The sequence below is a fragment of the Limulus polyphemus genome, unplaced genomic scaffold, assembly GCF_000517525.1.
Source record: "Limulus polyphemus unplaced genomic scaffold, Limulus_polyphemus-2.1.2 Scaffold1077, whole genome shotgun sequence".
In the NCBI taxonomy this organism is placed as follows: domain Eukaryota; kingdom Metazoa; phylum Arthropoda; class Merostomata; order Xiphosura; family Limulidae; genus Limulus; species Limulus polyphemus.
In genome coordinates this window covers 170,360-184,997 of record NW_013666687.1, presented here as the reverse complement: position 1 = coordinate 184,997, position 14,638 = coordinate 170,360, and the positions used below count along the sequence as shown (strand labels likewise).

General features: G+C 31.9%; 1 protein-coding gene across 1 annotated transcript in view; it reads right to left on the bottom strand.

The window, feature by feature from the left end:
* Nucleotides 1-14,638, bottom strand: part of LOC106462028 — an 84,218-nt gene that overhangs the window by 9,674 nt on the left and 59,906 nt on the right. Inside the window, exons 3-4 of the mRNA XM_013921900.2 lie at nt 11,750-11,966; nt 7,894-8,047 (exon numbers count right to left, since the gene is read on the bottom strand). Of these exons, the coding sequence (XP_013777354.2) occupies nt 7,894-8,047; nt 11,750-11,966 (371 nt within the window). The remainder of the gene's footprint in view (nt 1-7,893; nt 8,048-11,749; nt 11,967-14,638) is intronic.

Below are 14,638 nucleotides of genomic sequence, written 5' to 3'. Positions count from 1 at the left end.
CCAGTTGCCACTGCTGTAATTTTTCTTCTTGTTTATTTTCTTTCTCCTCTAACAACCGCTGTAAATTCTCTTCTTGTTTATTTTGTTGTTCGAGCTGCCACTGTTGCAGGTTTTCTTGCCACTGCTGTAATCTTTCTTCTTGTTTCTTTTCTTTTTCCTCCAAACACTGCTGTAATTTCTCTTCTCGTTCTTCTTGTTTCTTTTCTTTTTCCTACAACAACTGCTGTAATTTCTCTTGTTTATTTTGCTGTTCGTGCTGCAACTGTTGCAGGTTTTCTTGCAACTGCTGTTGTCTCTCTTCTTGTTTCTTTTCTCGTTCATTTTCTCGTTCTTCTTGTTTCTTTTGCTGCTCTTGTATTGCTGCCATAAAGTCTGCTAAGCTGTAGTTTGATTTGCCGCTTCTCGTCTTCATTTTTTTGTTCCACTCTCTGTAACCAATTTGTTACGCCTCCAGTCGTTAGTTAATTTTCCGTAAATTCGTTCCGATGAAACTTTAGCGACACAAGTCCTTTCTTAAATAAAATTGGATTATTCTTTCTGAATATAACTTTACGATACACTTAATTTCAACAATCGCGCTAAAACAAACGCTATAATAACGAACGTAACTTCAACAATACTCTCTGACTGCAGATCAATTACTCACTACCTACACATTGTCACCATCTTGTATATACCAGGCTACCCTATATCTAGTAATCTCCCGAAGGTTCGAGACAGAAGTGGCATGATACTAGTCACGTGATCTCGCTGACGCAACAATACTTTTAAGGTTAATCCTGTCAAGTTATGATATCCTGTATGCATCACCTTGCATTTTATCATAATTAAAAGTCATCTGCCATTTATTCACACAAATCATGAAATAATCAAAATGCTTTGTAAAGCAACAGCATCCTCCTCACAGCCAGACCAACAACACCCAAAACCTTAATATTGTTGCGTCAGCGAGTTACATGACTACTATGACGCCACGTTTCTAGAACTATCCTGTACTTTGACGAATGTTCTAGTATTTACTAGATATAGGGTAGTCGGGTATATAAAAGAGGGTGACAACGTGACAGGAGGTAATGTGTGTGTAGACAGTGAGTAATTGAACTGCAGTCACAGGGTATTGTTGAAGTTAACGTTCGTTCGTGATACTGTTTTTTTAGCGCGAATATTGAGATTAAGTGTATCGTAAAGTTATATTCGGAAAGAATAAACCAGTTTTATTAAGTAAGGACTTGTGTCGCTAAAGTTTCGTCGGAACGAAGTTACGGAAAATTAATTAACAAACGGAGACGTAACAATATTATCAACAAATTTAAATAACGTATTGGCTATTCCTTCATATAAGTCACTGATGTAAATCAAAGAGAGCAAAGGTCCTAATATTGAGTCCTAACGTTGATCCAGTTTGACCGAACTCCATTTACAACTCTCTGCTTTCTTCCATTCAGCTAGTTTTTTATCCAATGAGTCAGCCTAACCCACACAACTACATAGATAATTTTTTTAACAAGTCTGATATACCCTGATATACATATGCAGTAACATTGTCAAAGAATGTCAAAAGATTAGAAAGGCAAGATCTTCCTCTAATAAAACCATGCTGACTATCCATTAAAATTTTACATTTTGTAAATTGACTTTGTATAGCATCTGTCATCAAAATTTCAAAATTTGTCCCACCACTGATGTAATGCTAATAAGCCTATAATTATTGGGAAAACTTTTATCACCTCCCTTAAAAATAGGAGTAACATTAGCCAAATTTCAATCATCTGGCACCTGCCCACTATTTAAGGACTAACAAAAAATAGTAGGAAGTGGCTCACATATCAAATTCTTAACTTCCATCAAAACCCTTGAGAAAATATTATCTGGCCCAAAACTTCATCATTGTCTAAACTTTCCAATTTTTTCTTAACAAGTTCAGAATTAATTGTAATCATCTTGCTTAATCATGTTTCCATCTAGCAAATTTTCAGGATGAGGAACATTGCTTAAATCTTCATTGGTAACACTGAAGAAAAAAGTAGAATTTAATAACGCAACTATCCCATAATCATCAAATATGATCCTTTCTGTATCATCCTTCAAAGGCCCTACTCCCATCCTAACATTTTACTTACCCATAATGTATTTAAAGAAATCCTTACTATTAATTTGTACATTTTTAGCCAGTCTTTTCTTGATATACTTTTTCAATTTCTCATTTGATTAACTCCCTTGACCTTCTAGAATTCTCTAAATCTTCAATTACACCAGTCAATTTAAACTTTTAACACATCCATCAGGAGCCAAAGGGTGGCTTTACACTAGAATTTGTTGAAAATTAAAAGTAAGTTCAATCTGGAAACTCCCAAAGAGGGTGGTTTTGGACGTATCTTTTCAAGACAACTTATCGTTTGTAAATTGATAACTTTTTAAGTGAAATACAGCATCCTCAAGTCTTCATACTAGCTAATACAAAGGTCTACCCACTGGGAGTAAATTCAGTATATTTCAATAAAACCACATTCTCAGCATCATTAATTAAGTAATTGCCAACTTTTTATGCTTCTGCTATCACTTTTTTATGTTTAGCTTTCAATTGAAATACAAATAATTTCACTGCGATTTGGTAGGGAAGGTCGAAGCATCACGATAGTCAGCAGTAGGATGAGAAGACAGAAACACTTTGAAAGCAGCTACAGGCATAATATTGTACTCAGCTTGCTGCACAATATCTACTAAGGTGGTTTTAAATGGTTCTTGAATACCTCTGTGTGCCATTTGGAGAATTCCATGCTTCTTGTGCTTGGCCGTTAAAATTGTAATGCACTGACAGATTTCAATCACTTTACCACTTCAAATTACTTTTCACAGCCCCAATGCTAAAAGGGTGCAAGAAATGCCTTCTTTTTTAGCCAATAAAAATGTCCAAAAAATTTTAGTTCAAATTAAGAAAAACCAGATTGGGTAGTTTTTTTTCAACAAAAATGTTCCCCACTAGCTCATGAGGGGCCTGTTAAAATTTATAATGCTTTTCTGTAATTTTAAACTTTACACCCTTTGTGAGCCAACCTGGTGCTTAACATGCAATCACCTTTTTTTTCGTTCTATAAGGAACATGCTAAACCAAGATTTTTAATTGAAGGCTCTCACAACATTCAAGTACATGTTGTATAATTGCATGGTATTATAGAAGTGTGTCTAAAATTTGAATGAATAACTTTACAGTGTTTTATAATGATGACAAAATTAGTTTAGTTCAGTTTCTCAATAATGGCCTGAATTCTTTTCATTCTGGTCGCTGGTAGTAGTTTATACTGTTTAGATAAAAGTTCATGATAACGAAGGTTAAAAACGTTTATTTGTAATTCTTTATTCTACTATTGTATAAAATTCTTATCCGATAGATGGATATATTTTGGCAGTTGATATTAGTAGATTATGTTTAAAACCTTTGATATAAAAGACAATAAAAGTAAAGGAGAAACTTTATGTCCTTCACGTGAGACTGAAGAATTTTTCAAGAACCGAGTATTGATTTGTAATTGAAATTGAAGAAAGAAATGTTTTATAGACATTGTCTTTAATTCTGAGGCTTAACTTGTAGAATATGTAATAGTGAATAGATATTTGTTTGTAAGTTCAAATAAAGATATTACATTTTGTATAATGACTCAGGTTTAGTAACAGTATCAACCTCAATACAAGGGAAAAAGAATTTTGAGAACTTTCCAAAATTATTTAAAGAAAGAAAATTAGAAACTGACATACAGAAACTAATGAAAAAGTAATCATAACAATGCCTGGGAAATCTTTTCTAAAGATATTAGCTATGTCTTACCTCTGGCCCATACAAAGAATTCTGAAAAGGAGGATGTGACTTTCTCAGGGGGGCCTATTATTTACTCTAAACCTGGAGCCCATAATTTTAATATAGATATGAAAATGATGCACATTAAAGTTAATAAAAAAACAAACATAGAAGGTGAAAATGGTATTCAAAGAAATCAGATCATATTGGTATTCATAACGTAGGTCACCAGAATACTTTTCTAAAGTGTCATGATGCAATGGGTCAGGGCAAAACGATTAATTAACTATCATACCAACTGACACTCACAAATAATTAATTGCTGCAAAATGAGTAATGGATAGTAAATCAACATTCATGTGGCCAGAAAAATTAATGTAATTTCATTAATAGCTATGATTTGTAAACAATGCTTATACTGTAGCGACACAGAAATCAGTAAATTATATTGATTTCATGGGAATATACAAAGATTAAGCAAGTACGTAATCACACTAAAATTATTTAAAATTTTATATCTGTAAGAGGCTCTTCTTCTCCATTTACTATCAGGGGGGGGGGGGTCTTCTTGTCTATTTATTACCAATGGCCCCTTTATAGATTTAATATCATGGGACACACAGGGGCCCCTTTCCAAAAAATAACTAGGCACACACCTCAGGTGCCCCATTGTGGCTATGGCACTAGTATCATACATTTTTATGCTTATAAAACATTTACTATGACTTTTCTAATTCAAATGCGATTGTTTGGATTCTGCCATTCAATTGTATAGGGACCCTTCTGATGATAGTCAGAATATAATACATATACTAATATACATACATACAGGCTGTCGACTATCATTATAGTTGCCGGCTCTGACTTTTGTTAATATATTTTAGTTTATTTTTTTACATCAAATTTTACCATGGAGGGAGCTTATTCATCAATCATATTATGTAGTTTCTACTAAACCAAATTTTTGTTGTTGATGGAATAATTTTTATTAAAAAAAGAGTTAGATGTTTTTGCACATATATTCATAAACAGTTTAATACCAATGGGACTATAACTGGGAAAAGAGAGTGCAACTGCTTCCCCACTTCTGACAGCCCTGTACCTGATTTTTTATTTTATCTAACCTTTTCATGAATGAAAAAACATGAAAATAAAGCTTTTGATAAATTAAAAACATACTGTTTTCTTAACAATTAAGATTATAATTTGAGGTAAGAAAATAATAACAATATTTTAGTGTGAAACATAATTAGGCAAGATTGCTTAGAGAAGCAACAAATAAAGAACAATCAAAAACACTGAACTTCTTACAGATTCTAGAGGAAAGTTTTGAAAACCAAGGATATAACATAATATAATGTCTAGGGATAACAAAGGACCTATTGGTCCATCTAGGCTGTCCCATTCTCTAACATAAACTATAACTATTAAAATTAAACAAAAAACAATAAGAATAGAAAATATAAGTAACAAATAAAACCTCAAAGCCAACCCTTATCATTCATATAGTTATCAAGCTTTATCTTAAACTCACTTAAATGTACTGTTTCTACAACATCTGAAGTCAAAAGGCCAACCACCCTATTTGAAAAATAAAACTGTCTAGCTGAAGATGACTCTTACCCTGCCACAATTTATATTTGTGACCCTAGTTCTACCATTTTCACCATTAAGACAATACATCAGCACTATCAATTCCTTTAACAATCTTAAACACCTCAGTCAGATCCCCTCCAACTCTTCTTTTTTTCAAGAAAAAACAAGAGATTTCAACCCCTCCATCATAGGCACCATTCTAGTAACCCTTCTCTGAACCCTTTCCAACAATTAAATGTCCTTCCTATGGTAAGGAACCCAAGACTGAACACAATACTCCAAACGTGGCCTAACAAGTGACCTGTACAATGAAATTATAACCTCTTTAAACTTGTATTGAATATTTCTGTAGGTACAACCTAAAATCCTATTTGCCATACCACTAGCAACAGCACACTGCTTGGATGGTATAAGAGAGTGATCAACCACTTCACCATGATCCCTTTCTTTCATAACACTGTTAAGGTTATTCCCATCCAATAATATCAAAATATATTTTATTAGTGTTTGTACTTTTGAAACAGAAAATACAAAATCCCCATTTCTCTCAGTGAGAAATGTTTATTAGATAAAGCAGATTGAGCTTTCAAGCTGAAAGTTCTCAAGAATTTTGCTGGATAGATTATAATTGATAATTAAGTAAATGTGCAATTTGACTAATATTTTGAGCAGCAAAATTGCATACCCAGCTCTGACCTTGATTTCTGAAAGCCTGACAGACCTGGTGAAAGTTTAACAGCAAAAGAGAACTCTCAGTCTATAATAGGCTTTCTATTTGAAGCTCTTACATTAAAGGTTTTGCAGGTTATTTTAGGGAGAGAGCACTCTTTCTCCTTTCTGTTTTTTTTTGAAAAGGTGGAAAACACACAAAAATTGGCTAAAAATGAGCAAAATCTCTATGAGGATTTTCAGTAGCATTCATTCTCCAAGAAGTTGTTGGAAGTGAGGAGCTGTACCAGTTGAGTCGAGAAACTTGACAGAAATGACAAATCAATTGTCATTTTGTTATTTTTTCAAAGCAGCCCATTTCACGTAGAGATGTGTTCCAAATTTCTACTGGCTGAATTTAGTACATTTAATTCATTAAATTTAATAATAATCTTGAATTTTGCTTCTAAGGAAAACTATATATATTACATTAAGAAGTTAGATATATCCTAGAAATATTTTAATTATGAAATACTTCTCTAATTCAGGCTTAAGCATTTATTTTAACCCTAGTATAAACCAGAAGTTAAATGGTGTGAATCAGAAAAGAGTAGAAAACTTAAACAGCAGCAATATCTTTATTCTATACATTGTAGCTGGATAATTTAGTACTGTAGATTTTGGTTATTACAGGAAACAAGCCTAAATGCTGAACATTTTATTTATCATCTTTGACTTGTAGAATTTGCTTGTGGTGTGAAGTTTTATTCAATTTCAGCTATTTACAATAGCTAATGCAGTAACGATATATGGGATATTTTTATTTTTAAATGTATGGGAAAGTTTAATATGAATTTGGTTTGCTTTTGGACTACTAAGTTAGCATGCCAAATTTGGTCTGAATAGGTCAACTGCTTTAAGATGAGATGCATCAATAGACAGACAGAAAGTTTTCCTTGATATTGGATAGTCCCCATACAAGTATGGCTTAATATGTATAGTGCATATGTGAAGAATGCCTGTTATTCAATTTTTATACTCAGCTCTGCCTTGCTTCACTTGCCAGAGGTGGATGATTTTGTTAAATAATTGATACCTGAGTTAAGTGTTCCAAAAAAGTTCAATGATAATCTTCTTTTGATAAATATCTGCCTGCTAGCTTTTAAAAAGTGTTATAGGTGATAATTAAACAACTGCAATATAAAAATATGTCGCATAAGGATATGAATGTATTATGTGTCACTTCAAAATATACTCATTACAACAGGTAATAAAATGTTGAAAATAAATAAATATTTACATTCAAAAATATTTAAAATTATGAAACACCTTTATTACATTCATGTGCAAAAACAGCATGATTTAGCAATAAATGTATTTCGTCTTACATCATGAGCCTTGAAAACATTTACTATGACCAATGAATTTCAACCCAAGTTTACTGAATAAGAATAATAAAACATTAATGTGCAAGATCTATGATTAGATTCTGTTTTATTTCTTTCATTTTGTCGTGTAAAATAAGCCCTTTAGTTCAATTTTTGTTCCCCATAAACCCATACTATCACAAAACAATTGGTAAGGTCTGTTAGGTTTAATAGATAGAATGCAAAATTGTTTATATATTTGATATTTTGGTTGGAAGCAATGATTCAGTTGTATTCTACAAAGTTTTTCAGTACTTTTTATACATTTGTTTGGTTCAGATTTTAGTTTTGTTTTTACCAATTCCTCTCCTTTGTAAATAAGTATTTAGATATTGATTATTTTATTAATTTGTTATTGTTATATGAATATACTTGTATTATTTGGTTATATTCAGATTTTATGGTTTATAACACAATTTATAATCTTACTTGTTTGATTTTAATGGCCTGCTGTTCCAACTTCTTTTCTAAGGCTGTGCACTTAGTGTGTTTTTCTTCTTCTATCTCCCTTTTTTTCTGCTCATCTTTGAATTTTTCTAGAGCCTTCTGAAGTTCTGTTTTCTGATTTAGAACACTTCTTCCTCTGTAGGTAAATCCCATTAACAAAAAATATGATATATTAATTTAATCAAAAATGGGACATGGTTAAAAACTAATGGTATGTATTTGGTTGTTTAGCTCATTACATGCCATTTATATTCATAAGAATAATAAGTTATTGAGTTCATTATGCTTTTGAACATTAATGATGCACTTTACTGTACTCTTTTTACAAATATTATGGTGCTTATATAGGATGTTACATTATCTTAAAGAAGACAAATAGTTTCATTTATGAATAGACGAATTGTTTGAACTGCTATAGTCCAAACTGTTTTATGGATTACTTAACGATGTCCAATCCCAGAAGTTACTGAACTAAACTACTGAAAAATTTTAAAGATAAATATTTTATAGTTAAATTACTCTTCAAGAAAATGAAGAGCAGAGCTTTTTCCATTTTAGAAACATTTACTCGCTGATTACAATTAATGCATCAATTTCAATGACAATAATGTTACTGGTTAAATACCCTATACAACCTGTGTATCATCAGTTTCAAGGTGATCAGAATTAGGAATAAATATGTCTGAAAAAGCATATTTGGCAAAGAAAGGTGATCATAATGGGTGTACACCCTCCCCAGCATTGAAACATCTCTATTATGTGGGACATACTTCAAATCAGTTTGCAGATGATGAGATAGGCATACTGCCTTATTCATTAATTAGTGCAATGTTTAGCCCCCTAATATCACATTGTGGGTTAGTGTTGGTGTACATGGCATTCAAAGAGGTCCCAGAAGTATTCTGTGGGAATTAGACTAGAACTTCCTGCTGACCAAACATGACCTATGTTTCCTTGTTATACTTATAGACAGTCATGATAATGAAACAGTGAGGTCAAGCATTATCCTGTATCAAACACAAAGTTTGGACCAAATGCACCTGCAAAAGGACATACAAGTGGATCCAATAAGACTTCAATATATCATTGAGAAGCAAATCTGGTTCTCACAATCACAATAATATCTGTAAAAACCATTTGATTTGATACAGAAAGGACCATATTCAGTAACGTAATACTGAGAAAATTGCTCTCTACACACATAAAACATGAGTTAGTGAAGAAGAGAGCAAGCACTAAGTGGCATTGCTACCAATGTTGATGATCTTGGTAGAAGTACAAACAAGGTGTGAAGTGTAGTTGACTGTGAAGCAGGTCTTTTTTTAAATTAAGCTGGATTTGTAAAATATGTTTCTTCCTATTTCTATCCTGAAGTATATACTGAATGCATAGGCAGTAAACTGTGACTCCAAAGGCCATGTTCTACAAAGTGCAGCAATGTATGAATTAAATGATTCTTCACAGTGTCTACTCTACAAACCAGTTGTATAATAGTATGTTCAAAAACGCGAAAATAACCTCTTACCTGTTTTTGTTTGTATGATTTTCAACATTTGAACAGCTCTGACAGCCTGTACTTCCTTCAAAAACTTCTGCTCATTATCAAGTGACCATAATGTCACAAAATCATACAGAAAGAATGGCCAAAAGTGAAAAAAAATCAACAAATCAGCAAGTGATCATAACTAAACAAAAATAAACTGGGTAAACCCTTCTAAGGCTGGTAGTATGTGCAAATGCATTACAACAATTTTGTATTCTTACAACAAGATACCTGAAACATGCATATAACTAATGATATACAGATTTTTGGAATTTCATTTGGATATAATTTTCAAAAGTATATTAAATATTTATTCTTTTAATGTTTGAATATAGTCTGTAGTATCTTATATTTTGATGATTATAAAAATGGTGGTAACCTCAGAATTCATTTTCAGAAGCTAATGAAATATTCATTTATATATCATTTGACTAGTCTTTGATAGATTGTTTAGGCAGAGTATTCATGATGAAACTTTGTAGAATGGACAGCAACTGCCTGTTGTAGAGACACAAGTGTAGAGGACAATGTTTCAAAAGTCTTCCGCTTTTCGTCTTCAGATCAGTGTGTGTGTAAGATGTTGTCGGTATTTATAATATTCTTGTGGATTGTGGAGAGCATGTTATGAGTGGTTTGTTTATACCTGTTTCTGATTGGAGGAGATATTTCCTGTACATTCAACCAATGATAGCCACAGGTTACTCACCTCTAATCCAGAATCTCTGTTTAGTGAAGGTTTAATTCTGTTAATATAAATAGATTCTTTAATTTTTCTAGTTTTCCAAAATTTGTCTGTGTCGATGATTCTAGTTTTATCCCAGTATATTTTGTGTCCAGTTGACTTGGCGTGTTCTGCAATGGCTGAATTTTGTGTTTTCATGAGTCTTGTACTGTCTTTATGTTCTTGTCTCTAGTCTTCTTCTCGTTTCTCCAATGTATGTTTTGTTGCAGGAACATAGAATTTCATAAATGACGTTTTTGTGTTTTTCATTGGTAAGTTGCTGTTTGTTTTTTTACCAGAATGGACCTTAATGTCTTGTAGGATTTCCACCAGACTTCTATGTTGAATTTCTTGGCTATGAGTTTGAGTTTCTCACTGAAGATAGTACATGTTAAACAATTCATGAAGACCTATGATATTAATTTTGGTAAGATAAAAATACTAAATATGAGTTACTTATAACAATTTTAAGGTTTAGTTTTTATCTGTTTTCGTATTGAAATTTATATATATATATATATATATAATAATATATACATATATATACACACACACACACACATTTAAGCTTACCTGCTTTATCCAAGCTTTCAGCAAAATCATATTCTATAAATAATCTATCAGAGTGGGTTTGATGTTGTCTAATAAGTTAAATATTTTTATAACATTAAAAATTTTAGAACATTACTCCAAGAAAGAATTTGGTAGAAGAAAAGGTCAATCAGAGGTGCCATTGACAGAACTCAGAGTTCAAAAACTTTATTCTTCCTTTGGCATCAATCAGAACAATAGTATTGCTCCATTGAACATTACTAGGCACTGTTTAATTGAATAGAACAAAAACTTGATTGGACTTAATTTAAAAATTGAAACTTAATACTTTTGTTAGTAACATTAATTCAGTTTCCAGGTTTCACTGAAAGGTGGACCTTTTCGATTTCACACCAATTGTAATTTTATATATGTTAAATTTATATATATATGTTTGTGTATATATATATATATATATACTGTTTGGTTGCATTTATGCAACTGTTTTTATGTGGGTATTTATTTTGGACGATTTTTTTCTCATATCTTGTAAAGAGAGCAAATTGTTGAAATCTACAGCATTTTTCGTTTTAATATTAATTTCAAACTCCGCTAGGTGTCACTCCATTGCTGATCCTTGTTGTCTGGTTTGGTTTATTGTTGATCATTACAAAATGTGCTATCTTACCTGTGCTCAGCCTACCGTGGGTATCGAAATCCGAGTTTTAGCATTATATATCCTCAGACTTATGGTTGAGATACTCGAGGGTTTGTTGCTAGGTGATGCGTTCGAATGTACGTAATCGAACCTGTATCCTAATTACTCGAAGCATTGTTCCTATTCTTTTGTGGAGTAATGCCTTAGTATTTTTAGTTGTATTTTTTTTAACTATTATAAATCAACATTTCCAAGTAATGAGTGCAAATCGTATTTAAGTTTAATTACTCTTGCAAATTTTTTGTATATATTTTCTATAACCTTTAGGTAAAAAAAGAAAAAAAACTATAATAGTAACAAACAGAAAAAGAAACGGAATGCCTACATTCTCTGGTTGAAAAGCAGTTCCCTATGCAGGCTTTGTCTCTCAGATGATTCTAGACATGGATTAGCAGGTTTCTTTGGCAGAATCAAACCTTCGTTATTGTATTGAATTCCACCAGTTGATCGAGATCTAGACCGGGGCTGGCGAATCTTTCGATCTTTGTCTTCCTCTGAATCACTGTAGTCTGGTTCTGGAATCATATCTGGATAAGTTTTATCTACAGGAAATGAAACGTTGAAATACTGACTATGAGTAGAAATGTCTTTAGTTATATGATTTTAAAAACATACTGAAATTCGCAGGTTATGGCTTAATGCAAGGCCACTGAAGATACACATGTATATATTTGGCTGAAAATAATCTAACATAAACAGCTTTAATGTAATCAAAATTGAAATGTACAATAAATTTAATTAACGAGAAATAAATAACATTAGTTTTATATATATATTGGATCACAGTCATCAGACATAGAAATCAATACATCAAACCTTGGTTTGTCATTTATAATTTTCGTTACAATATATTTTGTACAGCTATTAAATGATCAGGAGACAATAAAGAAGAAATATGAGACAACGTAGATAACGTGTAATATTTCAATATCTACTTTTTCTCTTACTATTCTTGTTCGTGACGAGGTTCTCTTTTGAACTTTATAACTTAATCATCCAAATTAAAAACTTCATAAAAGATGATTTTATACTAAGTTGTTCTGCACAACTCAACTAGTAGGGAAAGGAATTCTACAATGCTTTAAATCTAATCTTAACACTTCTGAACATAAAATGTATAGAAAGCTAAAAAAGGTCTCGCTGCTTCTCCAGCTTAGGCGTTTTGCCTAAGTGTGGTTTTATTTGTATGCAGTTTGTACAGGTTAATGTATTTTGTTCCTCTGAATTTAACATTATATGCACTTTTATTTTAATTTACTTGTCATGTTACTGGATATTGTTATTATTAATGAAATAATCCTTTGTACACATTACTAGTATGGGCAGTATAGATATATACAATGAACAACCTCGTTATGGAATTTGAGTACTGACAGTAGAAATATAGAAATGAAAAAAAAAAAGCGCAAATACTATTGTACATAAAGAACCCAGCTACTCCACAGCTGATGAAAATTTTTTATACTTGGTTTACCCTATCTTTTACAATTAAGTTTATGAAGACAAAGCTTTCTATTTAACAATGTAGAATGTTGAAATGTGTTACAGCATAACTTTTACATCAAGATATTCAATTTGGTTTGTTTCGAAAGTTATAAACGTAAGAATAAGTAGTTTTCAAATATAAAAAAATAATATAATTCTTAATTGTTTGTTTGTTTCAAGTTAAGCACAAAGCTACAGAATGGGCTATCTGTGTTCTGCCCACTACGGGTGTCGCCCCCAGTAGCACGGCGGTATGTCTGCGGACGTACAACGCTAGAATCCGGGTTTTGATACCCGTGGTGGGCAGAGCCCAGAAAGCCTATTGTGTAGCTTTATGCTTAATTACAAACAAACTACGGGTGTCGAAATCCGATTTCTAGCGTTGTAAATCTGCGGACATGCCGCTGTGCCACTGGGGGAGGGGGCATAATTCATAATACTACATATATTTACTAATAATATTAACTATTATAGATAACTAAAAGCAGTTTACAACAGCGTTCTAAGTGGGAAAGCAGGCTTGATATACTGTAAACATAATTTATCATTGTTTTATAAGCAATATTTTATTATTCTAATTGAAACGTTTCTTGCATGCCATGACGTCAACTAGTAATTGTATGAAAGTTAAGCAATTAGAAGTTTCGTGTAATAAGTAGAAAACGAGTAATAATGTAAAAATGACTGTATGAGTTAGCATATGATTCAATAAAGTATACAGTGCATAAGTTAAGAGTTAGTTAGTGAATTAACCAGTGATTCAGTTGGTAAGCTAACAGTGAATCAACCAGTTTGTTACTAATTGATTAGAGAGGAAGTCCTGCAAGTATGTTATTTTTATAAGTGAAGCATACATTAGTTTCGGAATTTCTGTTGAAACGTTGTTTATGAAGTTGGGCCTACCAGTGAACGTAGCCTGTAGCACACGTTATTGAATAAATAAACGAATTCATTATCGCTAGGTGGACTGGACTTGTCATTCTTAAAAGTAAAATATATAATTAAAAACTCATCATGTTTCGGCGGAAAACGTTCCACCATCTTCAAGAGACCGGAAGAAACACAGGAAATATCATTATTTATACCAGCAAGTGTACGTGTATAATTTGCATATTGTACAATGCCATTTACAGAATAGATTTCCAAATATTTACTTCTCTGGCACCAGGGCCTAGATCTCTATTCAAAATAATTTTATATTCAATAATTTCAAGAGATTCATTTATGTTTAATTCATTTTTATCTTAACTTATTTAAGTATTTGAACTTTATCCCATTCAGTATTATGCGATGAGTTTGCCACATGTTCCGCCAAGGACGAATCACTAGTTTTCAATTTTTCGACGGCATTTATGTATTTATTAATTCGAAACTTCAAATTGCTGCTTGTTTGTACGATATAATTCAAGCTACAACTGTAAGAGATTTTATATACCCTACATTTATCCTTTAACACCATAAATAATATTCATTAGTTTTAATTTAGGAGTAAAGGCTAATAGACAACCTGTATTATTCATGAACACGTTGCTTACTTTGTTGAAAGTGACGGAACATATGGCAAACATATTCTTTTTTTATTATCCTTAGTTATTATCTGTAGTTTGGTGAATTCTGAAATGTGTAGTTTATTAGTTTATATATATATATATAAATCCTATCTATAATACACGGTTTAAAACCTCTATCGATAGCTATATATATTAACAAGCCCCTCACAAGATAATGT